The 27,521-nt window shown below is 42.4% G+C and overlaps 1 protein-coding gene across 13 annotated transcripts in view; it reads right to left on the minus strand.

The window, feature by feature from the left end:
• anks1ab (ankyrin repeat and sterile alpha motif domain containing 1Ab) overlaps window positions 1–27,521 on the minus strand; it is a 440,627-nt gene that overhangs the window by 144,106 nt on the left and 269,000 nt on the right. For 11 of the 13 annotated variants that reach the window (XM_086011497.1, XM_086011499.1, XM_086011495.1 and 8 more), the window contains 3 exons: window positions 15,817–15,870; window positions 15,389–15,461; window positions 11,781–11,887 (listed from right to left, as the gene is read on the minus strand). In XM_086011497.1, coding sequence (XP_085867623.1) covers window positions 11,781–11,887; window positions 15,389–15,461; window positions 15,817–15,870 — 234 coding nt within the window. The remainder of the gene's footprint in view (window positions 1–11,780; window positions 11,888–15,388; window positions 15,462–15,816; window positions 15,871–27,521) is intronic. The other 2 variants (XM_086011496.1, XM_086011506.1) reach the window with 1 other exon arrangement.

The following is a 27,521-nucleotide window of genomic DNA, read 5'->3' on the forward strand; positions in this document are numbered from 1 at the left end:
GGACTATAACCTGGTGTTGTGTGACTTCTTACATTTATCAATATATAAAACACACAAACTGAGAACCCTGTTTTTTTTTTTTTTTAAATGGCTATATCAGGGGCCCAAACAAAAAAAGGTTTCTCCAGGCCTGTACTCCAGGCTCAAGTCCTATGTTATCCCCATTTTCGAGTCTTAATATTAATACAAACTCCTCTCATATCTTATTATAGGCACAGTTTCTGGATAAACGTCTTGGACTCCTGGCAACCTCCCCTTATATTCCATGATGATTGCATGTGCTGCTTCACTGAAAGCTCAAATGCAGGAAACTCTCGATTTACCGGCACCTAAATAACTGGAAATCTCTGTTAACCGGCAAAATTCAGGAGTAGGTTCAGGTAAGTTTTACTTCATATTCGTGGCCGTTCCTGGATCTGTGGCCGTGTAACTGGGGTTCCTGCACCTGCTGCCATGCAACAGGGACGCCTGGATCTGTGGCCGTGTACGGGGCTCTCGTACCTTTTACTATACCTCTCTGTAATCCGGACTTTTTGATAAACCGGCACAACGCCAGTCCCGTTGGTGCCAGATAAAAAAAGTTTCCTGGGTACATTATTATTTTAGACGAGGGGCCAGAGAAGTGCTGGTAGGCTAAAAAGCTTAAACATCATCTTTTGCCACCCAGACTTGGAAAGACTTCAATAGTGCCAGTTCCAATCAGCAGTTCAACTCTTGAGGCAACAGCTTAAACTATATACACCTGAACAAGTTTAATTTTTTTTTTTTAACACAGATATATCAGGATAGGTAATTGGGGTATTTATTTTAATACCACTGGGGTTGCCATGGTGAGTTGCAGTGGCTCCTGGATCAAATTGTACCTGATGTTACTAGTATTAATCTCCCTACTATGGCAAAAGTTGAACAAAATTTGAACAAAAAACACAAACTTTTACATGTTATGAAACATAATTAACAAGGTTGTAAAATATTGGAAACTATATATTCTCTTTCTGTACACCTCAATGCTGCAGGACTTGGAGCAATGGTTATTATGCTCCACAATATGACTTCTAATTTTCACTGCATAACATACTCAGTTACAAGTTTAACTAACAATGCTGTAAAACACAATCTTGTTAAATCAGAAATGTGTGGGCACACAGCCTTTGAGGAGAGCATGGGAACATTTAATCACTATTTATGTACCTGTAAGATACAGAATGTACAAATCCTTTATTTTGGAATTATAGTCTGAAATAATTATTTTAGCTGCACTCCTTTCAAGCGTTGTCTGCATCCCTCCACAAAGCAGCAAAGGAAAACAAGCATCTGAGTCAATGTTCTGCCATGGGGTCAAAATGGAACAAATACATGAGAAGAGGAACAGAGAGGTTTCTCGGTACCAAGACTATAAACCATAAAGTAGATGAGCGCCAGCCAACCAAAGAAAAATAAAATAAAGTCAAGGTTTAAAGCCTTTTATAAATTATTATATGTTAACAGTGCTCCAAAATATATTGGCCCGTGTTTTCCGATTGCAGGCCTCCCACGTGCGGAGGCCTGCGATCTGCACCCTTACCTGAGGGCTCCCGGGGCGCACATAGAAACATAGAAGATAGGAGCAGGAGTAGGCCATTCGGCCCCTCGAGCCTGCTCCGCCATTCGATGAGATCATGGCTGATCATCCAAACTCAGTACCCCGTACCTGCCTTCTCCCCATATCCCTTGATACCTTTAGCTCTAAGAAATATATCTAACTCCTTCTTGAATATATTTGAAGACTTGGCCTCAACCGCCATCTGTGGTAGAGAATTCCACAGGTTCACCACTCTCTGGGTGAAGAAATTCTTCCTCATCTGTCCTAAATGGCTTACCCCTTATCCTTAGACTATGACCCCTGGTTCTGGACTCTCCGGCCATCGGGAACATTCTACCTGCATCTAGTTTGTCCAGACCTGTCAGAATTTTATAAGTTTCGATGAGATCCCCCCTCATTCTTCTAAACTCCAGCGAGTATAAGCCCAATCGACCCAATCTCTCCTCATACGTCATTCCTGCCATCCCAGGGATCAGCCTTGTGAATCTTCGCTGAACTCCTTCCATGGCAAGAACATCCTTCCTCAGATAAGGTGACCAAAACTGCACTCAATACTCAAGGTGTGGGCTCACCAAGGCCCTGTACAACTGCAGCAGGACATCCTTGCTCCTGTACTCAAACCCTTTTGCTATGAAGGCCAACATAACATTTGCCTTCTTCACTGCCTGCTGCACCTGCATGCTTACCTTCAGCGACTGGTGCACAAGGACACCCAGGTCATGCTTCTGCTCCTGGGCCTCACCAAACTTGAAGTGCGCAGGGCCCACGTATCCCAGGGGTGCATGTAGTTCATAGCGTCCCTGGGATCACGTGGGCCATGGGGATCCAATCACAGAACGGAATCTCCCTTCATATACTTGACAGGAAAACCTCCATATGAATGGAGATCAATGAAAAAATAGTAAAACTTTAAATAAATTTTTTAAAAATCACATTTTTAAAATGACTTGAAATTACAATAAATTAAGTATTTTAAACAAAAATTTAATTTTTTGAAAAAAAAAAAAAAAAATTTACAGGGCTAAAAATAAACTTACCTTTTTTAAAGTATTTTTAAATGATAAATCAGTGAAATTTTTAAAAACTTTTTTTTAATTTTTTTTTTAAACTCTTATCCTGGTAAAAGCAGGCCTTACAATTCTTATGCCTGGCAAAAGCAGGTGTAAGGGTTTTCTGCGGGCGGAGGGTCTCCAAAAAGCAGAACTATCCGCCCGCAGAGGCCCTTCTCCCGGGCAGCTGGAGGATCTGTTAAGAGCATTCTTGACAAATCGGAAATGCCGGTTTTCACTGCATGCGCTGTGCATGCCTGAAACCGGCATTTCCGATGTCCCTACGGGTGGATACACAGCGTGTACACACCCGTAAGGATCGGAATATCCGGGCCAATATAGCAGAATCTCACAAAGCAAAGTCTCACCAAGGAGTACTGATGTATAAAATTCACTATTACAGCTTCACACAACAGTATTCTTGTAAGCATACCTGATCTAAATTATTTAGAATTTTTCTAAGAATTATCTGAATGGAATAAAAAAGTATGACCAATAATTTTCTCTTTATTTAAGGAAAAGCATGCAGTAATTTCCCTTTACATGGTACAGCTTAGCTCACAAAGCGATCTGCTCCCTCTTAAATGACAAAATGGAACATTCTTTGGCAAACCATCCAAATAACTACACATCGTGTTTGGCTAACTTAATTGAGTTCTCTGATTAAATGACGGAGAGATTTTGACGAGGATTGTGCGGTTGATGTTGTGTATATGGACTTTCAAAAGGTGTCTGATAAAGTACCACATAGTAGACTTGTTAGCAAAATTGAAGCCCGTGGTATTAAAGGGGCAGTAGCTGCATGGATACGAAACTGGCTAAGGGACAGAAAGCAGAGAGTAGTGGTGAATGGTTGTATTTCAGACCGGAGAGAAGTTGCCGTGGTGTCCCCCAGCAGTCAATGTTGGGATCACTGCTCTTTTTGATATATATTAATGACTTCGACTTGGGTATATAGGGAAAAATGTCAAAGTTTGCAGATGAAATGAAACTCGGAAATGTAGTAAACAGTGAGAGGGATAGTAACAGACTTCAGGCTGGTAGAATAGGCGGACACATGGCAGATTAAATTTAATGCAGAGCAGTGTGAAGTGATTCATTTTGGTAGGAAGGATGAGGAAAGGCAATATAAATTAAATGGTACAATTTTAAAGGGGGTGCAAGAACAGAGACACCTGGGGGTGTATGTACACAAATCTTTGAAGGTGGCAGGATAAGTTGAGAAGGCTTTTAAAAAGGCATATAAATTGAGGTATAGAGTATAAAAGCACAGAAGTTATGCTAAACCTTTATAAAATACTGGTTAGGCCCAAGCTGGAGTATTGTGGCCAACTCTGGGCACCACACTTTAGGAAGGATGTCAAGGCCTTGGAGAAGGTACAGAGGATATTTACTTGAATGGTACCAGGGATGAAAGACTTCAATTATGTGGAAAGACTAGAGAGACTGGGGTTGCTCTCCTTAGAGCAAAGAAGGTTAAGGGGAGATCTGATAGAGGTGTTCAAAATCTTGATGGGTTTTGATAAGAGTAAATGAGAAACCATTTCCACTGGTAGAAAGTTCGGTAACCAGAGGACACAGATTTAAGATACAGGAAACTCTCTTTTAACCGACACCTAAATATCCAGAAATCTCTCTTAACCGGCAAAATTCAGGAGCAGATCCTGGTAAGTTTTACTATATATTAGTGGCCGTGCAACCGGGACTCCTGCACCTGTGGCCGTGCAACCGGGACTCCTGCACCTGTGGCCGTGCAACCGGGACTCCTGCACCTGTGGCCGTGCAACCGGGACTCCTGCACCTGTGGCCGTGCAACCGGGACTCCTGCACCTGTGGCCGTGCAACAGGGACTCCTGCACCCGTGGCCGTGCAACCGGGGTTCCTGCACAATTGCCGTGTAACCAGGGCTCCTGCACCTGTGGCCGTGTACGGGGCTCTCGTACCTTGGTAATTATACCTCTCTGTAATCGAACTTTTTGATCAACTGGCACCACGCCGGTCCCGGATAAAAAAAAAAAGAGTTTCCTGTAATTAGCTAAAGATCGAGAGGCGACATGAGGAAAAACATGTTTACACAGCGAGTTGTTACGATCTGGAATGCACTGCCTTAAAGGGTGGTCGAAGAACTTTCAAAAGGGAATTGGATAAATACTTGAAAAGGAAAAATTTGCAGGGCTATGGGGAAGGAGAATGGGAGTGGGACTAATTGGATAGCTCTTTCAAAGAGCCAGAAGAGGCTCGATGGGCTTAATGGCCTCCTTCTGTGCTGTACCATTCTATGAGGCTTCTTCTTATCTTAGGTGCATCCAACCCATTTCTTGTACCTCAATCCCAACATTTTTGTTTGTTGAAGGGTATGGATTAAGAAGTTATTTTTGTCTTCCGCATGGTCGACATATTTGAATATTAGCGTACAAATAGTAGTTTTTTTATGTAATATATTTTTATTTGGTTAACATCCAAGCTTCTGAGCTTTCTTGCAACATAATGGTAGAAATCCCAAAATATATTTGTGCTGGATAAAAAAAGCTAACTTATGTGTAACAACTTAGGCACCACATCTCTGGAGACCCTGGTGTGGCTGATGCAGCTTTATATCACTCATGGAATGGCTGAATAAAGGAATGTCATCCAATGGGAAGCTGCAGAATATGGAATTTGGGAAATGGAATATGCAATCAGAAAAATAATAAGCACTGCTGGTGTGAATGTCAGTCACAATTGGGATCAATTCACTGTACAGTACCTTGCCCATTGATTGTGCGAACAACTGTACAAATATATCACAACATAAGCTGATATATAGTAGTTCTTCCAAGAGGAACTTATTCCATGTTGGAGTTCCTTCACCAGCTTCCTGATTCTGGTATGTATTTACATGTTGTAATATTTACCATGTCAACTTCAGGGAGCTAGACATGTTAAAATAAGAAATAACAGAAAATGCTGGAAAAACTCAGCAGGTCAGGCAACATCCGTGGAGAGAAATTTGAGTTGACGTTTTGGGTCGAACCCTTCTTCAAAACTGGAAAGAACCCTTCTTCATAACCTCGGCCCCTATTAATTTTTTACCTGTAATTTTTCCACTCCTTTCCCCCCCCCCCCCCCCCCCTTTCCTTTTGTTTCACTCTCCCACCTGGCAGCTATCTCTTGCCCTGCCAGTACACTTCACACCTAATCTCAGCCTATTACCATCTCGTCTGGCTTCGAACACCTTTTATTGTCTCTTCTACTTCTTTTGTCTCTTTCACTTCTTTTCTCCGATCGCAGCCCTGCCTTTGATCTATTTTCTTTTCTTTCCAGTTTTGAAGAAGGGTTCGACCTGAATCGTCAACTCAAACTTCTCTCCACGGATGTTGCCTGACCTGCTGAGTTTTTCCAGCATTTTCTGTTGTTATTTCGGATTTCCAACATCTGCAATATTTTGCTATCATGTTAAAATAAGATATGACTGAAGTAGTTTTGAGGAGTAGGAAAGCAGTTCCAGATCTTTAGCTGTGCAAGTCCTGAGGTAGTTTATTCTCTTACCTTTTTCTCCTCTCATCTCCTGAAGCTAATAACTCATGCTGAGTCACTCCGATAGCTCACCCAGGTGGCCACTGAATACAGCAGCCTATTCAAACTTAGAGGGCATCACAATTTAGTAAATTCTAGTTTCACAGATGCCATCTATGGTGCCACATCGCATGTGGCAGGACAGCTGGCTGCAAAGGATCACAGCCAAGCATGATTCCATCCTCACTCAACATCAATGCAAGCGTACTTTCAGCAAGGATCACTAAACAGCAATCAGAAACGGGAACTTGATATCAACCAACTCAATATAGACCTGAAATCAGATCCAAGATCCATTTGGCTCATTACAACTACACAGTGTATGCAATGATCCATGCTGGAAGCATATTTGGGATCAGACTTGGCTATGACAGCTATCTGTAGCCAGATGGCCGGCCGAGGCTCACAATCTGTCTTTGCGCATTAGCCATGACACCATAACTGACACCTGGAAACCATGCTCCAGCCAGAGGTTGGTGCTTTCATAAGAGGTGGCGTGGATAAAAGAGGATAAAGGGCACATACTCTGATTGGCAGGATGTCAGAGTCATAACGGCACAGGAGGCCGCCATTCGGCCCATCGAATCCGTGCTGGCTCTCTGTAGAGCAATCCAGTCAGTCCTATTCCCCTGCTCTGTCCCCGTAGCCCTGCAAGTTTATTTCCCTCAAGCGCCTATCCAGTCTCCCCTTGAAAACATTCAGTGTCTCTGCTTCCACCGCCAGCGAATTGCAGGTCATCACCACTCGCTGCGTAAAAAAGTTTTTCCTCACATTGCCCCCTGCATCTCTTACCCAAAACCTTAAATCTGTGTCCCCTAGTCCTTGTACCATCAACTAGTGGGAACAGCCTTTCCCCGTCTAGCCTATCCAAACCCGTCACAAGTGGTGATGTGGTCTTCCCCAGGGATCTGTTCTGGGGCCTCGATTTTTCACCACATTTATTAATGACTCGGGTGAAGGAATAGAGAGCTTTATATCCAAATTTTCAGATGACACTGAGTTAGGAGGGAAAGTACATGCAGATGGGAGCAGGAAGTTGCAAAGGGACATTGACAGATTAAGTGAATGGGCAAAACTATGGCAAGTGGAGTTCAATATGGGTCAGTGTGACGTCATCCACTTTGAACTCAATATAGATAAATCAGAGTATTTTCTAAATGGTGAGAAACGAGGAACTATAGAGGAGCAGAGAGATTTGGGAGTCCAAGTACACAAATCATCAAAAGCTAGTAGACAGGTACAAAAAACATCAATAAGGCTAATGGAAAGTTGGCCTTTATCTCAAGGAGGCTGAAATACAAGAGCGAGGAAGTTATGCTTCAGTTGTATACAGCTTTGGTCAGACCCCATCTGGAACATTGCATTCAGTTTAAGGCAATGTATCTCATGAAGCATATACTGGCCTTGGAGGGGATGCAGTGCAGATTCACCAGAATGATACCAGGGCTTAGAGGGTTAAAGTATGAGGACAGGTTGCATAAACTTGGGTTGTATTCCCTCGAGTATAGAAATTGAGGAGTGATCTGATCGAGGTGTCTGAAATGTTAAAAGGATTTAATAGAGTAGATACAGAGAAACAATTTCCTCTGGTAGGGGAATCAAGAAGAGGAGGACATAAAATCTTTAAATTGGAGCTACGCCATTCAGGAGAGAAATCAGTAAGCAGTTTTCACACAAGATCGTAGAAATCTGGAACTCTGTCCTCCAAAAGGCTGTGGATGTTAGGAGAACTGGAGCTTTCAAGACTGCGGTCAATAGACTTTTATTAAGTAAGGGTATCAAGGTAAAAGGAGCAAAGTCGGACAAATGGAGTTGAGCTGCAGATTGGCCATGATCTAATTGTTTCTAGTGTTCCTATGATTTAAAAAAAAAGTTAAATGCTGAATCTTAAACACCTACTATTGTGTCACACAGTAACCAGACAGCAAGCTTATGGCCCAAAATATTCTCACTGTGTTACCACATTAAATAGAAGCTGGCACATTGGAGGTGACTCTCCACACCTCCAAGCAGCTGAACACAGGAATACCAAATTGTTCTCCAGGCACTCTCCCAACACTCTGAAATTTGCTGATGCATTAAGCCTCCACTACCTCTTGGCAATTAATTACATACATTCACCACCCTTATCGAAGTATGAGGCTACGCTCTCTGGTAGAAGCTTTGACTATCTTAAACATATTGACATTTATCTGTCTACAACCTTTAGGATCTTGATTACTTCAATATCATCCTTGAGCCTTCTCTTCTCCACTGTACATATTCCCAGTTTCTGCAGCCTTCTCTTATATTCATGTATCTAATCCCAGGTATCAATTCGGTTGCCCTTACCCAGACCCTCTCCAATGCCTGGATGTCTTTCTCATAATGCGGTGACCATAATTGTACACAGTTAAGGATGAACCAGCGCTCTATACAAACTCAATCTCTTCCTGAGATTTGTACTCTTTCCCTCTGGCTATATAGCCCAAAACCCTATTTGCTCTCTTTATTGCTGTTGCACACTATGCTGATAGCTTCAGCGATCCATTCACCAGTACCTCCGAATCCCTCTCCTGTGTTGTGTTCTGTAGAATAGTACAGTTTAACTCATATAGCCATTCTTCCTGATCCTTTCCCAATTTCCTAGATTTGCATTTGTCCACATTAAATTACATCTGCAATCCATCAACCCAGCTGCCCAATCTATCCACATTCTTTTGTATTTGATCAGCCTGTTTTCAGTTGTTTGCTGTCCCCACTAGTTTGGTATAATCTGCAAACTTGGAGAGGTTTGTTTCTGTCCCTATTCCAAGTCATTTATGCACAATGTAAACAGCAACAGTGCCAGCACTGATGCCTGAGGCACCCCAGTAGCTACATCCTTACTTGATCCAGCTCCATGTACAACCAAGCTTGGCTTCCTCTGCTTCAGCCAGTTTTCAATCCATTTTAGAAACACACTATCTAAGCCATGCGTTCCAACCTTGTGGACCAATTTCCTATGTGGGAATTGATGAAAGTTACAGAGAGGCTGTCAGTGCTTGTGGAACCACATACCCCATATAAACTAATATATTCAAGAGAGGAAGAAAGAAGAAACGTAGTACAAATCAAATACTTAACAGGTAACAAATGGATTGCCAGTTTACACCCGAGAACAACTTCTGTAACTCACACAGCTTAATTCCCTGTAAGCAAATAAGGTCCACCAAACTATTCACCACCGAGTATTCCAGTGTTGCATATTGTACACCATTGATACTGCATGCAGAGCAAGACTGCTGCTGTATCTTACTAGATAAATGCACATAACTCAGATAGAACACAGAAATGTACACTTTGTAAATTTGTTTCTAAAACCCCAATTTATAATCTGTCACTTCAGTAAAGACTAGTTTTAAATATTAAAATTCAATCCAAGCTGCAGCTCCTTTAATGAGTATTGTAGTATGTTTTATTACCTTAAATTTCAACATCCATTTGGTTACTGGATGATAAAAAAATGTCAAAACCTAAGATTAACTCGACAAAACATGCAGCCAAACGTCCAACACCAAAGGTAAAATTCATTACTTTCAACTTCTTAGTCTTTGGCAATGAGGGAAGCATCAGATTTGATAAGCTATGAAGAAATAATTTTTAAAAATCTACAATTTTCAATCCTTAAACCACCTACATCTTTTGAATGAATGAAATAGTATCTGAATGTGTAACAGAAGGGCCAGTGAAGTGGCACATAATTTACTGCTCATTGTTCACTGCAGCCAGAGGGTTTTCCTGTTCTGTTCATAAATATTCTGGAAAAGATTTACATCAACTAATAACTGAACATTCCTCCCAACACTCACCTTGAGCATGAAAAAAATCACCAAAAACTATTCATTTAAAAGTTAAGACTGTTAACAGATCACACAAAAGTGTTATTTTTCTTAGAATAAAGTGACATTTTTACTCTTGCTAGCATTCATTCCTCTTTGGTCAAAGTCTCTTAATCTGGCTTCACTAATGCCTAGACCAGATAAAGAACTTTGTTGGTTAACTGCTACTGTTACAACTACAACACTCCACAAATCTCGACTCATGAAACTGCCCAGACAATACGATGAATGTTTCTACATCCTAAAGAAAGCAAGGTTAAATGCCAATTCAATGGCCGCAGAGACTACATTGGTAAGACTTTGAAATTGAACCTGTGACAGTGCGGGGCTCTCTGCAGCTTCATTTCCAATAGAAGCAAATGTCAGAATTCCTACACACGTTATTCCAATCTGATCTCAGTGTTAGTGTGAAGGCTGGAGCTCAGTTTACCATTTGAAGCTTGCACACAAACTGTCACCAGCTGTACTGAACTGAGTTATAACCGCCAGCAGTAAAGCAGTTAGTGACTGCAATAAAGGCCCAGACAGCATAAAGGATTATAGAGCACTGTACACTTCCGGTAAATGCTGTCCTTACTGATTAACTCTTCCTTGGCTGTGCCTTTCATGGAATGGTTATGTGAATGGTGTAATGCATATCTTGATTTTAGGCGTCATCTTATTTTTGGAATCAAAACTCATAATTATGCAGCACATTAGACAGGAAACCAATGTTACAAAACAAACTACCTTTAATACATGTCTCAGAGCACCAGCATCCTGAGAGAATACCCTCATTCCCGAAGCACCAGTGCTACTGCAATTGCTTAAAGTCAGATTAGTTCCGTAACAATTGTGCATCCAGTGGAAGAAAAATTAAATTCTAACTCAAAGAGAAAAGAGATATCAGTAGTTGCACTTGGACTATGTATGCTGCTCAAATACACTTTAATGCTAATTAAAATAGAATCAGATTGCTATTTTACAAACAAAACCCGAGGCCTTGTCCGTTTCCTCAGGCTCTGCTGCATTTCAGAACTGTTAATAAGACTGCATTGCCCTTTTTAAAGGTTACATACATTAAAAAAAAAGAATATTTGGCAATTATGCTCAGTTTAAACTTTTTCTTTTACAATGAAAACTTGAAATATACACATTTCAAAAAGCCTCCACACTTCAAATCCATCTAAAATGGAGAAAAGCATTATATTGCATATAATGTATAGCGAGAAACACTCACTGCATTTTTTTCCAAATTATTATATTCTTGAGAGGAAGAGACACACATATAGTTAGCAATGAGAGTGAGGCATAGACAAATCAAACCTGTCTATTTGTTTAACCTCTTCAGAAATTGGGAACATTCTAGCCCTGCGCAATGAATCTGGTTACCATCAACTTCTCATTTTTAACAAACTTTTCCTAGAGCCAATAGATGATCCACCATAGTCAGAAAAAGCACTGATACCTGGGTAAGTTGGTAAGAGCTAATGAGAACTACTTTACTGGTCCGCCATGAGCTTTTCATGTGCTAGTTTAATTATTTTTGAATGTGGTACAAAAATATTACTGCAGTCTTCCAAGGGATAAGATTCTGAACTGATTAATCAGACTCAATCTTTCTTGGCAACTTTTACTTTTGATCATTGATTTGAATGTTTGGCAGGAATGCATAACATATGCTTAAATTAAATAAACTAGTGAAGCTGTTAAACGGTTGGAATTGACTAAGAAGGCATAGATGGGTGTACTCACCATGAAGCGCACATCATCGAACCCATTCAGCACCAGCTTGCTTTCATACTGTTGCATCCCAATGGACTCGAGCCACTGCCCGACACTCTGCTCCAGTATCCGTGAACCTGTTGAGAGATTGATCGGCAAACGCTTCAGCAAGGAAAAGCCATTGAGGCGATAACAGCGGCACTCCGAGGAGGAGATATGACACTGCCACATCATGGTCCTCCGCAACGTGCTGGGGCAACTGGTCCAAGCAAAATACCCCCAAGTGTAGCAGCTCACACCGTTGCACCAAATCCAGAGAATGCTCTAAAACCCTGCGGAGTTCCTAATTAGCGTGCAGGCATATCAGTGTCAGTTTTTGCATAGATTTTAGTAATCCATAGTGATGGTCATGCAGAGTAGTTGTCAAATATCCCAGACTCTCTGGTGTCCCCATTAGTTAACTTGTTTGAATCAAGTATGTGGTATGCAGCATCTGGGAGCTGCTGCTTCTGCACTCAAGTCAGCTCAAGCGGCTGCACTTGCTGCCTCTACTCTGATGTTGTTAATAATACAGCGGGGAACTGAGCCTCAAACTCGTATTAATGATCAGCTCTTGGTGCTGCAGCAGTGTTCATTGTCTGCCAGCTGAGCTCCTCGCTTGGTCCCTTCACACTATTATCTCCCTATCTTCCCCCCTCCCCCTCTGAGCTCCTAGCACACAGCACTGATTAGAATACACCATCAGCCATTCAATAGCCTGGGCAGCTTACGACCGACTGTCAGGAGAAATGAGGCAACTTCAGGAGGAACGAAAAAACGCTGAAAACTCTGCACTCTGCGGCAATAAGCATGCACTTCTGGTATGGATATTAGTCTTAACGGTTGGTAGTGTTCAGTGTGGACATCAGAAGGAAGCAAAGGGATTTGATTTAGAAAATTAAAATCCAAATCTTTATTCTGAAAATTTTCCTTCATAACCCTAGCCTGTTTCTATCAGTTGGATGCTGTCCCCACCTGATTGATCTATTTGTACATAATTGCCATCCGCTAGGGAAATACAACAATTCAGGAATACAAATTAAAGCAAGTGAACTCATGAATGCAATAAATTTGCTTATCTTTGCTAAACTGCGAGACAAAAGGTGACATATTTGCATAATGAGCTGCATAGTTATTAAAGTCTGTTAAATTCTGACTGGACTGGGGGTAATGAGATACAGAAAAGGGGTAAAAGAGAGAGAACAGGGAAGTATGGGGAGGAGGAGGAAGATAGCAGAGATGGGATGGGGAGAAGATGGGAAGGGGAGGAGGAAGAGGAGAGGAGGGATGCATCAGATGTGAGAAGACAGGAGGGGCGGGGGGGCCAGGAGGGGGGCAGGAGGGGCGGGCGGGGAGGGGCGGGGCGAGGGGAAAGGGAAGGAGGGGCGAGGGGAAAGGGAAGGAGGGGCGAGGGGAAAGGGAAGGAGGGGCGAGGGGAAAGGGAAGGAGGGGCGAGGGGAAAGGGAAGGAGGGGCGAGGGGAAAGGGAAGGAGGGGCGAGGGGAAAGGGAAGGAGGGGCGAGGGGAAAGGGAAGGAGGGGCGAGGGGAAAGGGAAGGAGGAGGGGAAAGGGAAGGAAAAGAGGGAAGGAAAAGGGGAAGGGGGACAGGGCTAACATTCTTGGTCCAATTTCATTTTGAGATTATGTCCCTCTACAATAAGTCTTTATATGCTTCCACCTGAGTCTCCCCATTTCCAGGTCCAGGACTTGAACCTCTATATACAACAGGACATCACCGATAATACCCTTAGGCAGTTGCGAGGAAGTGATTAATAGCCGTCTAGTGGAGATGCCCATTCTGATTTCCCCTCCCTCCGTGGGGACACACCAAGCACTTTTCAGTGCAACAAGGCTGAGATGGAAACTCGATGGAACAGGTGCTGAAGGTCGTCCCTTCACTCAGACAAAGCTCCGACTCACAATGAAATCCTTGTCGTGTAACATGCGCCAGCCAAAGTACAGTAGCAATCTGCTCCGAGGACTCTGCTGGTGGTGTCTCAGGCAGTGGACTGCTAGGTGGTTCAGCCACCATGTGGAGATGTTCCTTGCTTTCATTCAACACTTTCCACTAATGCCGTGACAGCTACCTGTGACTCTAACTTTGGGAATCACAGGATTAATTCTGCATCCAACCACCCTAAGCCAACGTTCAATGCACTACGAATAAGCCACCTTAACTGGATATGGTTTCAAATGCTGGACACTGAATACAACCCTTTATTATAATTTTTTTTTACATTTTACATGCATCTTGTTAGCCACACTGTTTATGACATCATTTATATATGCACCAAATAATCAGAGTTCAATTCACGTTCAAAAGAACCCAGCAATCATTTAAACAGCGCCTCACAATAGTAAACTAATTGGTCTAATCCAAATTAAATATAACACTGGTTGCTTTGATGTGGAAATCAAATTAATTCTATTTAACGCTAAGTGTTGAAACTATTGTTCACTATGGAAACAAATGGATACTAGCCCAAGGACAACCAACTATACAATATGCAAAAAGTTATTACTGTCTTAAGAAAATATTTTCATAAGATTGGTAACGTGTTCACCAACTTCTTTTTGACTGAAACACACAGTATAGAGAAACTTTGTAAAATATTCTATTATAGAAGTTTCCCCCTCAAGAGTGGTATAAATTCACAATCCTGCCCTCCCCAGAAAATATTCAAGGTATCTGATGTAGAGTGCAATACCCATTTGGTACCATATAATCTGCAAATACTTGCACAGCAAAAGACTGGTCTGAATTTAACTTGGGTTTAGTCAACTAAATGCACTTTTATATTAATAGGTTTCCATTGGCAGCAGACTTGTTGGAACCCAACTACCATATCATACTATAACGGTGAACTCCGTCCCAGGAATGGTATGCAGGACCTGCGACAGAGTTCAGAAGTGCAGGATACAGGGGTCTTTTTCCCCTCTGGCACTCCAAGTGGGCTCCACAGTCACCAATGACATGCTGGCACATGTAAAGCCACGAGTGGAGCATTTTGAGGTTGTCTAAACATCCTTTCAACTCCCCAGCAGCAATACAAAATTTCTTTAAGTTATTTTTCCATAAAGCCTCAAAATTCTGGTCTCAATTTAGCAGGTTAAGAGTTAAATTGTTTTCAACATAAACCCAAAGATAAATGTAAAAAGACAATGAAATTGTTTTTAAACTCTTTCTTGGTCCAGACTGTCATGGATATTTACATAAAATCATAGCTTCCCAACTTCTCTTCAGGAATGATCAATCTTGGATTAAAAAAAATAAACTCTCAACAAGCTTTATATAGATTCACAAATCAAGATGAAAGCCTATTTGTATTGCACCTAATCTTAATATGTAACATACCGTAAGCATTGTTACAGCCAGCAGGCAAAAAATAATGCCATGTTCAGTGGTTTCTTTGCAAATGTAGGCTATTCTAAACTAATGATGTGAATACTTTTCTTTAATCGCAAGGCGTAATTACTAGTCGTTACCTCACATGTAAAGAAATTCAATTTAAGTTTAAACACTAGTATATGAATTGACTTTTATGCAAATTCCAACTTATTCAACCAAATAGCTAATATACATTTACACACTCTAATTACCTGAAGCATTCTGCCATTCTTTTCTGAAGTCACTGTCAATCCCTGCATCAATGGAACTCATTATTTTTTCAATCTAGAAGAGGAAATAAGCAGTTAGCATACTGATCGTTTTGACAATGGCACATTTCTTAGTTAATCCTGATACTTCCAACTGAAGATCAACATCAGCAAGCACAAGCCAATTTAAGCGAGTCATGACACTAGCTAAAGCCCAATTAAGTCTTACAGATAGATCTGTTGCAACAGGCCACCCTTAAAAAAAATACAAACATGCACATCCACTAATAAAAAGGAAAAAGAAGCAGACCAATCCAGCAGCAAGTGTTGATTAGTATTAAATTAACAGGCATATCTTCAGTTTCTGAGTCTGCAAAGGTCCGGAGTCCCTCACACCATTCTAGAACCCAATTTCACAAAAAAAATCTTACACTGTACATAGATTTAGTTCTGCGAGGATTAGGTATTGGAAGTAGAAGTTTCCGCTGTGGGAGATGAAATAAATGCACGATAATGAAGTAAACTGCAACTGCAGAGGACTAGTCGTCAAATTACAATTATAGCCTTGACTTAATAATCTAGCTCATTTATCAAACACATCTTCTGCAGACTGCACAAATAAGCTGCAAACAACAGGAAAAATGCTCTCGATGCAAGGTCAAATATTATTAAGCTGCTGGATTCAAAGATGAATTAGCAAATCCACGTATGTGTGTAAAGTACATTTGCATATCACAGCAGATCTCACAGAATGAACATCAGATACCTTCGAGATTATGTTTTTTCAATTTGATGTTTTACATGTACAGTATTAGCAACTGGAGAGCTGCAACATTTTCCTGTATACAACTGCCTAGATTAGTTTTTTTGGGTTGTTTTAGGTAGTGTCGAGAAACAACAAAACAAAATTTATGCAGGAATGCTGAAGTGAAGCAAAATTCAGACAGTTACAAAAATTAAATTCAAGCTTATGAAACCTTGAACTCTCGCCAGAAAATCAATCCATTGTCTGGCTTCACAGTGACGGTGAGGGTGCGGGGGGAGGGGGTAACAATAGCCCAGTGACTATAAAGTGTTAAGAACACTGCCAGGACGATTGTTCTAATTGCATTTTGATGAATAAACCAAATGCTGTTACCATAAGTTACAGAATCCTTCCCCATTCCGGTGTAAATGAAAATCATTGAGTTTATTGTTGCATGAGAAAGATCAGGGCTGAAATTAAAATACTTTTACCAAATAAGTGATTGATGTACTATTTTCTGTTGTCGATGACGTGGTTAGCCACCTGATAAAATATAATTTTAACTTTGTATTCTTATTGGCGTGTCAATCGAAAAGGAATATGACCTGTGAGCTTCTGTGCTTAGACAACTAACACTCAAATGCAATTCAGTTGAAGTATTACAAAGGAAATAGATTCCAAAAGCAACAGGGGGTAGAGGATGGAAGCATGGCATAAAGATAGGAGGGAAACTATTTGTGGGTGCTGAACAGTGACCTTGAAAGAATAAAAGGCAAGTCAGCCTCACAATTCCACAACAATGTAGCATTAACAATTCTTCACTGTAATAAAACAATGATGACAGCTAGGGATATATTCTTTTTGTGTGAAGAAACAACCCCTAGACTAATTCAGAGTTTAAATTTTTCAAGTGACTTTGACAACCCACAAGTCTGTCACTTGTTAAAGTTGGAAATTTGGCAATGGGTGAGAAGACACAGCAAATAATCAACATATGCAAATTACAACACGTTGCCATACCCTCAGTTTCATAAAGATCAAACTGGAATCATGTTAACTTGGTATAATCTGCTTCATTCTTAGCTAATATGCATCCTGGTTGGTTCTGCAGAAACCACGTGCTTAACATGAATCTAAAAATATCACAACACTGCAGATAGTGTCTCACATGGCCTCATGCACAGTGTCCTTCAAAGCTTCAGATGATACCATGATACCAATTCATTTCAAACTAGGTGCAACTGATGAACTTAAAAAGCCCAGCCCCCCTCCCCGTCCCTCCCAAAAGAAACTATTATTGTGCAGGGCCCGAGGGATTGGTTGGGTAGCAACATCGTGTGTAAAGGATGCATATCATTTGATGAAAAGGACCGATGAGGTAGACACATAGAAAAATAGGAGTAGGAAGCGGCCATTCGGCCTTTCATGCCTGCTCTGCCATTCAATATGATCATGGCTGATCCTCTATCTCAAAACCATATTCCCGCTCTCTCCCCAGACCCCTTGATGCCTTTTGTGTCTAGGTAACCTTCCTTTCTTCATTTTAACCTATACCAAAGTAGATTCAGAAGATGGAGGTGTTGTGCATGTACCTTTAAGAGAAGAACTGATTCAATACTGCAGTACCGGCAGTGACCACCCCTGCATATAAAGCCATAGCAGGCTTCTGTATTTCAGTCTTGAGTTCCCCTCTGTTCAGTAAATACCTGTTTTATTGTTCTCCTGCAGTCCGAGTATTATTGATACCCGGACACTACACTGGCGACGGGCAGGTTCGAACTCACCTGCAGTACTGCATCACCTCACGGGGATCTTTTCCCTGGAGAGAAGCTTCTTGGAGGTCGAAGTCAGAACGGCGGGCGTCGACCGCGGGCAGCCGCCCAGGGATCCATCGGAGAGTTGCAGGGGAGGCTCTGGAGAGCTGGGCCTGGCTCCCCAGTCGAGGTGTTCCAGCAAGTCGTGCTGGTAGGTAGCAGGTAGTGCGCTGACCCTTCCGGACTGCGGCGGGCTCGGGCTCGATCGAGCGGCTCTGCAAAAGGGCCGTGCAGCGTCGTCGGGAGGAAGAGAGGGTGGAGCGCACAGTCGCTGCTCAAGAACCGGGCAGCGTGGAGAGGGTAGAACGAGGGAAAGGAAAAGTGATACGCATCAAAGCCGCGGGTCGCCGCCATTACCCTGCAGATCGCTAGGAGCAGCGTGGCAGCAAGGGGAAGAAGGAAAAGCGCGGGAGGCGCCATTTTATTCCATTGGGGAAGAAGGAAAAGCGCGGGAGGCGCCATTTTAAATCACTCAAGATGCCGAAGAGTGGCAGTATCATTGCTTTCGACAACGAGGTAGAAGACTGGACCACGTATGTGGAAAGAATTGAAGTGTACTGCGAGGCAAATGAGGTGGCCGATGGAAAGGCGGCGTCGGTATTATTAAATTTGATGGGCGCGAGAACGTACGGCCTATTGCGGAATTTAATTACCCCAGCTAAACCAATGGAGAAAAGTTTTGAAGAGATTGTTAATATCTTACAGGAACACCTAAACCCTACACCGCTGCTGATAGCAGAAAGATTTAAGTTCCATAAAATAAACCAGCACAAAGATGAGAGCAATGCTGACTATCTTACGGAACTACACAAGTTATCGAAGCACTGCCAGTTCGGGCGAAAATGACAGTGAACACCTTGCCAACCTGGAGCAGGTGCTCACGAGATTACAGGAATATGGGCTACGAGCCAACCGCCCCAAATGCGAGCTCTTCAGGAGACAAATCTCGTATTGTGGCCACATGATTGATGAGGAAGGGTTGCATAAGTCGCCGGACAAGATTGAGGCTGTAATCAAGGCTCCAGCACCAGAAAATGTGTCGCAACTGAGGTCGTTCCTCGGGTTGGTGAACTACTACCATAAGTTCTTGCCGAATTTATCTACAATTCTGCACCCACTGAACGCCCTGCTGCAAACTGGAGTAACATGGAAATGGAGTGATGAGTGTAAGCGTGCCTTTCAGAAATGTAAATGCCTAATCACTTCAAAAGAAGTATTGGCCCACTACAATCCAACACTACCGATTCGGTTAGCATGTGATGCGTCTCCCTACGGCATCGGAGCGGTGCTGTCACACAAATTCCTTGACGGTTCAGAGAGGCCAATAGCCTTTGCGTCGCGCTCGTTAACCTCAGCCGAGCGTAACTACGCCCAGATTGACAGGGAGGCCCTCAGCCTGGTGTGGGGGGTGAAGAAGTTCAATCACTATCTGCACGGGGAGAAATTCACCCTACTGACTGATCATCAGCCCCTGGTCTCCATTTTTAACCCAAAGAAGGGCGTTCCGGTGATGACGGCGCAACGGCTGCAAAGATGGTCACTTTTTCTAGGGGCACATCAGTACGACAGAGTACAAGGGTACGAAACAGCATGGAAATGCTGATGGGCTGTCGCGCCTACCGTTGCCTACGGTAGAGGAAGCACCTGCAGTGGACCTTGTTGAGATATTCCATGCGACCATAGTCGAATGTCTACCTGTTACAAATGCAAGTATTGAGAAGGAAACCCGAAATGACCCGACACTCTCTCAGGTCTATGATTTGACGGTGAAGGGATGGCCAGCACATGGCGACTCACTGTTGCCAGCATTCTCGCCAAGGAGAGAACAGCTGTCAGTGTGCCAGGGGACCTTGATGTGTGGATCCCGAGTGGTAATTCCACCCAAGTTGAGAGACAGAGTGCTCAATGAGCTTCATGAGGGGCATCTGGGAGGGGTAAAAATGAAGAGCCTAGCCAGGGCGTTTGTGTGGTGGCCGGGAATCGATAAAGAAATCAAAGATATGACCAAGAGATGCACAGGATGCCAGAAGGTCTAAAACGCTCTACCACAGGCCCCGCAACATCCATGGGAGTGGCCCTCATCTCCATGGCAACGGGTACACATTGATTTTGCTAGTCCATTTATGGACTCAATGTTCCTAATCGCTGTGGACGCCCATTCGAAATGGCCAGAGGTCATCAAAATGTCCTCCACCACCACGGAGAAAACTATTGTAGTCCTACGGACCATCTTTGCCAGGAATGGCTTGCCAGAACAGATTTGCTCCGACAATGGGCCACAGTTTGTGTCCGAGGATTTCCGGAGGTTTCTGAGGAATAATGGGGTGAAACATTACACATCTGCCCCATATCATCCAGCCACAAATGGATTGGCTGAGAGGTTTGTTCAGACCTTTAAAAAGGCAATAAAGGCAATGCATAATGACGACATACCACTACAACACAAGGTGGATAATTTCTTGTTTGCTTACCGGGATGCGACACATGCAGTCACCAACCAAGCTCCAGCCATAATGTTCTTCAACCGAAGGCTAAGATGTCGCCTGGATTTGCTCAAACCAAACATAAGAGGAGATGTTGAGGATAAGCAATTCCAGCACATAAATGAGAAGCCAACCAGGAGCTTCAAGATAGGGCAACCAGTCTTGGCCCGCGATTACCGAACAGAAAAATGGCAGCCAGGAACGATATGCACACAGCAGGGACCACTAATGTACACAGTGGACGTTGGAGAGAGCATCGTGAGACGCCATGCTGACCAGATTCTAGAGTCACAGGAACAAGCCAAACCCATACCACAAGCAGGTACACCTGGTAATCAACCCGAAGTACAGATTGCGTCTACCTCAGAAGCAGTGGTATTGGAAGCTGACGAACCAACCAATGACAATGAGCCAGAATCAACTCCGCCGCAAGAACAGGATACTCGAGAAAGGCGCTATCCAGTCAGGATCAGGAAGCCTCCTCAAAGACTGAACTTATAAATGATTATTTCAGTTGATGTATATAGTACAGAGAAAATTGTAATTGTAATTAGTTATTATTTAGTTGTTAAATGAATGTTATGTACTGTTTATCTAAAAGGGGAGGAATTGTTGTGTATGTATCTTTAAGAGAAGAACTGATTCTCTACTGCAGTACCGGCAGTGACCACCCCTGTATATAAAGCCATAGCAGGCTTCTGTATTTCAGTCTTGAGTTCCCCTCTGTTCAGTAAATACCTGTTTTATTGTTCTCCTGCAGTCCGAGTATTATTGATACCCGGACACTACAGGAGGCACCTGAGAGGTGGCAAAACGCCCATGGCCAGACTAAAACAGAATTAAGTCTGGAAAGTAGGGTTGCAAAATTCTGGGAATTTTTAAAAGAGGAAACTTTCCATGGGAATTTTCAGGAATTTAGAGTTTTTTTTTGCACACTGATGGTTTTTGTCTCTGACCCTTATATTATCTTTGTCGTCAAAATAGGCATACTGTTCCATACAAATAAAAACAGGCTTTCAAAACTTTATTTAGGTTATAATTTTGATCTTTATTGAACCCCCACAAAAAAGACCCATCTAAAATAAAATAAAAAGAGCGTCAGCCTATTTAGCCTGTAATTTGTCCTTATTTTGTCCCTTTGAGTCTTCTACTCATCATTGCTCCTCCTGATTCTCTGACTCTGGCTCTGACGTGTCTATTTCCTCCTCTGTGTCAGTGTCTAGCTGTGTGGTGGACACTTCTGTATCTGGCTCAATAAGTTGTAGGTTCGCCCGGATAGCCACCAGTTTCTCCACTCTCTTGTTAGTCAGCCTGTTGCGCACCTTTGTATGCGTATTCCCAAAAAGTGACCAGTTTCGTTCAGAGGCCGCTGATGAAGGTGGGATTTGGAGTATCACCGATGCAATAGGTGACAGGGCCTCAGATGCACAAAGTCCCTTCCACCAGGTATGTGCACTGATATGCTTGCATGATTCCCATATCCCATCCCCATTCCAAAGACCTTGCTTGGTAGAGAACTTTGCCCACATCCAGATTGAGATGGTGTGAGAGGGTAGAAATCACACTGTAAGCGCTGTTGATCTGTTCTCCAGAAAGTATTGGTCTCCCAACATGCTTTGGGTCCAGCATGTATGCTGCAGCATGAATCGGCTTGACACAAAATTCTTGACGCGTCTGTATGAATTGAACAATTGCCTTCTCCTCTGCTTTGAGCAGCAGGGATGTGGGTAGGGCAATGCTGATTTGTTCTTTTAAATCAGTAAAAAGCCTGAGAACATCTGACAAGACAGCGTCATCTCCTTCAATCTGAGCAATTGCAGATGCTACTGGTGAGAGTAGTTTAAGGCTGCTAACCACTCTCTCCCAAAACACATCATCCAGCAGTATTTTCTTGATGGTGGTTTCCATATCCCCAGACTGGGATATTGCCATTTCTTGCAGCGACTCCTTACCCTCCAGAAGGCTGTTGTACATTATGACAACACCACCCCATCTAGTGTTGTTGGGCAGCTTCAGTGTGGTGTTCTTGTTCTTTGTCATTTGCTTGGAGTTGTAGGTTGCTGCAACTACCTGTTTTCCCCGGACATACTTAACAACTTGCTTGGCTCTCTTGTACAGTGCTTCCATGGTTCTCAAACCCATGATGTCCTTGAGGAGCAGGTTAAGCCCATGAGCTGCGCACCCAATAGACGTAATATGAGGGTAGGCCTTCTCCACTTGAGCCCAAGCAGCCTTCATATTCGCAGCATTGTCAGTAACTACTGCAAAGACCTTATGTGATCCAAGATCGTTGATGACCGCTTTCAGCTCATCAGCAATGTATGTGCCTGTTTGTCTGTTGTTCTTCGTGTCTGTGCTCTTGAAGAACACTGGGAGAGGAGTGGAGACGACACAGTCTGCCATCGCTATCGTTTCTTTGAGCTTTCCTTGGACTCTGTTATACTCAGCCTCCAGCAAATAAGTAGACAAAGCATGTCTGGTGGGAGGACAGTATGCAGGGCGAATAACATTGAAAAATCTCTTCCAGTGCACATTGGCTGTGAGCATGAGGGGTGAGCCTGTTGCATATACAGCTCGAGCAAGGCACTCATCTGCATTCTTCTGGCTATGGTTATCCATTGTATCAAAGAACCTTCCAAGTGGGCCAGGAGTTGCTGATGATAAGGAGCCTGATGCTGAATGAGAACCATCATCTTCTTGAATGGAAGCAGAGGAACTCTGGGCTGACTGCTGTGAGCTTTGAGTGAAGTTGTTGCATTTGGATAAATGCTGCTGCATCTTTGTGGCATTCTTTACGTATGGCTTTCTACAGTGTTTGCACATGTACACAGTCTTTCCATCTTTAATGCCTGGGGTAAAATGCTTCCACACATCCGACAGTAAACGCGGCATTGTTCTTTGCAAAGAAATAAAGGGCATTCATCTCTGTGTCGAACTGCGGTCGATCAGCACGATTGCAACAGGGTGAGTACATTTTTGCTGATGCTCCATGTGATGGAAGCATGACCTGTACACACACGACGCTACATCACCAATAGTGTATTATTTTGTATATTTTAAATTGAAGGACAACAGAGTTCAACAAGTAACTGGTTTATTTGGTATAAAGTCTGATTTACTTACTGCATCATCACAACATCAGCAGAAAACAAAATGACTTCCCTCAGGGCCCCTAACCTGGATCTTAAAAAAACTATAGCAGTCTTACAGATGCCTGCAGGCCAATCACAATTCGATATGCAAATATTACAAATAGAGGGAGCTAATCGTTCATCCACTCATCCAACCAATTAGGACACATTTGTTCACAGTCACACACAAAACTTGTAATTATTAAAACAAGCCAAGTAAGAAGATAAACATATATTGATTAAGAAATTCCTTAATAATTAAGATTCCATCTCTGTTAGTAATTTTAAGAGAGGACCTGTGGGGAAAAAAAGAAATACAAAAAAAACAATATTATGCTAGCATGTGCTTTTTTGGGCAAAATTCCCAAGCTAAACTTCCCGTGGAAAATTTCCGGAAATTTACCGGAAACTTTCCACCCCTTTGCAACCCTACTGGAAAGTAATGTTTAGTAAATTTATGAGGCATACCCCATGTGGCAGGCTTGCAAGTACAATTAACCAGAACCTCATTAAGAGATGCCCCCAGTCATGGAATGGTTAGAATGCCCTATAACCTGTTTCGCTGAGCATCTATCCTGCAAGAAGGTAGCAGCGCAGAATGCACTCTAACACTAATTCAGCATTTCTCTACTTAATCATCAGTTTTGCCTTCGGTTTTTGCATCATAGTGGACTGTGTGTGCTTGCACTATTTTGGGAACAGATCCTGCCCATTTTTGTATGCCAGCCCCAACAACCGTCACTACAGATTACAAGGCATTCAACATAAGAAATAAATGCAACTACTAATAGTCTGAGAGAGATCTGAAGGAAGGGTTCTACTTCAGTGTCAATGAGAGTTCATCGAGGCTTTGAGTGACCCACATGTTAAACCAGACTGTTAATTATTCTGTGCCAGAAACCTTATCACCCTCTGCAGAGGAAGCTAGCAATGCTTGGTTCCTCTCAGAAGTTGTAAAGGGCAAGTTGTGAACTGGGTTGCAAGCCTAATGCATACTGTCCAGAAAGGGTGCTAGGTTGGCACAGACTTTCTCAAATCTCCCTTCTAGGAGGGAGTCTATGGTAGGTTTTGAGAGAAGCACTTGTATTGAATAGGGTGTCAACAGCAAACATTCGTGTGTAACTTGTCTTGAATTACCAATCATCCACAATGGAAAAGTGAGAATGCCAAGCTAGTTTAGGTTAGAAATCCTTTCTGTAACGATCACGGTTTTGGTGGGTCCTTAAATCCCTTCCTTCAGGGAATTTTAATGAATGGTTTGATGCTGTATTCCGAAAATCTCTGAACATGTAGTACATGAGGTGTAGCATTGGGAAGGCCTTGGCAATATCATTCTGGATGTGGCCGCAACTTCTTGGTTGGGGGACTGCCATCCAAAGGCTGTTCTGCTGTTGGCTTATATGATATTAAGTGTCAATTGGGCTGGTGTCTCCTCAGTAGTGACTCTTGCCATGTATCCCCGGCACAAACACCCAATTGGGAATAGTTGAAAACACTAAGATTGGCGAGTCCCAACTGCCTGCAGTGCTCCAGGTACAGGTTCAGTACTATGCCTGCAATTCTGTAGCCAAAAACAATGAATCTCACCCACAGCATTGGAAGTAGTCAATAACTACGGTGCACAATCTGCAATCCTTACCGCAGATCAGTAACTTCCAATAACGCAGCAAAATCCATGGCAGTAAATGGATAAGCACAATCTATTGGAACAGTTGTTACAGGATTAAATACATGAGAAATAATTCTGAACTTGAAATTGCAGGCTAGTTGTAGAGGGTCAGTACCTTCCCTAACTTGTATTATAAAATCTAAATGATGCTAATAGGAATTTTGTTTCGATTCCAACAATAGGAGCCAAATATTTATTCCTGATATGTCGATTTTCCATGACTCATCGAGACATTTTCAGAAAATAAGACCCTGGGAGAGTTGTGGCAAATTCTGGCAGCAAATTCAAAATCACGAGTAAGCACAGTACCGTTGTATTATTGATCTTTGCCATTTACACAAGTAATAGATTTTGAGATTTGGCTCGTGCATAGATCTCCTTTGCATGAATAAATAGTCATTTGTTTTGATTCAAGCAATGTACTTCACTAGTCAGTACCAAACGATCATAGTAAAGCTAAGGGTAGGAAGCGGGAGGGTGGGAGAGAAGAGGAGAAACAAGGGTAAACAAGAGGGCAACAAAGAAAAGAGAGAAAGAGAAAGAGAACAAGAACTATACTGAGTGTAATGATTCCAGATGTGTGCCTCAGCCCTATTCGTTTGTGCGTGCCTGTTTTTAAGGTTTACTATATGGTCATCAGAAAGCATGAGATTGGAACAAGGCTGCTGCCAAGTAAACTGGAAAAAGCATTTGCAGAAGAGTCTATGAACATCAATTTAATTTAATTTTTCTTCATTTTTACATGTTCGAATAAGGACAGCTCTTTTTTATTGATTGTTGTATGGGAGGTTTGTTGATCAGTGCCCAATCTGTGCGAATTCTCTGAATAAAACCTGAAAAAGGAGAAAACATGGACTAGCTAACTAGTTACAGTAGTAGACTTCGTTCCAATTCAACAGTTCGAGGTATGATGTGAGGGCTGGAGAACAGTCTTTTTAGCTGAGGCAAAAAACAAACTGGTACAATGGCACAGGCCTTATATGGCATGATAGCAGACAACCAAGTGTGGCACCAATAATATACAATGCCATGGTATTGATAGGTACATGCTAAACAAATGTTCTGCCTAGAAGCAATTAAACTTGACTTTACTCCTACAGTATGTACAGGGGATGATTAAGTAAAAAACATGATTTCCAGATTATGAGATAGCATATATTCTACCTGAACCAATCTAAATTCATATATTGCATCTAAATATCATACTGTATTAATAAAAAAAGAGTACTGCAAAAAATCACTGTTTTCATATTTTAACCTTAGCTGAACATCTAATCGCAGATATTTGCCTCAAGTTTATTAGGATTCCCCCCTCCCCAGTACATTTTAAGCTTAGCTCTACTTTTGGCGTATTTATATTGTTTCAGCCATGATTGGGGGGGGGGGGGGGGGGGGAAAGAGGGGGACGGAGAGAGGTGGGGTCGGGTGGGGGAAAACGGGGAAGAGTGGAAGGAGGAGGAGAGGGGGCAGAGGAGAAGTTAGAGGAAAAAGAGAAGAAAATTCTTGCCAGTATAAGTTTCCATGGAAGCCAGTAGCTGACCCAAGTGGACAATCGTCACGTCAGCCTACACAGCATGTGTTGGCAACTACTCGACTCTGGAAATAATCACGGACAAGCCCTGTCGTCTTCACAGCCACATATGTGCACTTTTCGGCAGAGATAATTGAGAGCAATCAGCAGTGGAACCCCTGGATGACTCTCCCTCCCTGGTCCAGGGGTGGCGAGGCCAACTGCAGCAGCTCAGTCAGCATAGAGCAGGGGCTGAACATGGAAACTTTGAATGGGTCAGTAACACACTGGGTTTTTCATTTGCTGAGTAAACCAAGGTGGATCTCCTATTTTAATATTTAAGTGCAATAAACCTCAAATGTACATAGTCAGATTCCATCAGTTTAAGAGGCCTCATTAAAATATAACAGTTATAGTATTTTATAATTTTAATATTTCAAATCGAGGATGCGATAAATATCAAAATAGAAACAGGATGCTTTTGCTAATAGAACCTGGCACATGATTAGAGCATGCACTTATGAACTTTGTGTAAATAAAACATTTTTACTTGTAAATGAAAAATTTGCACTGCATGAAATTGAGAAACATAACCATCTGTAATATAACAGAAATGAATAGGAATAGTTTTTGGGAACCAGACTGTCCTATGAGAAGCAAGCAATAATTTTGAAAATGATGCAAGTGTGGCTTACAATAAGTTAGCAGAATCAGTGAGAAAGTGCAGTATTACATCAGGATGTACAGTTCCCATCATTTTTCAACTGGCACCCAAAGTCTAATT

This window comes from Somniosus microcephalus, chromosome 18, assembly GCF_052327205.1.
Source record: "Somniosus microcephalus isolate GS21.2 chromosome 18, FLI_Smic_1.0, whole genome shotgun sequence".
Lineage (NCBI taxonomy): Eukaryota > Metazoa > Chordata > Chondrichthyes > Squaliformes > Somniosidae > Somniosus > Somniosus microcephalus.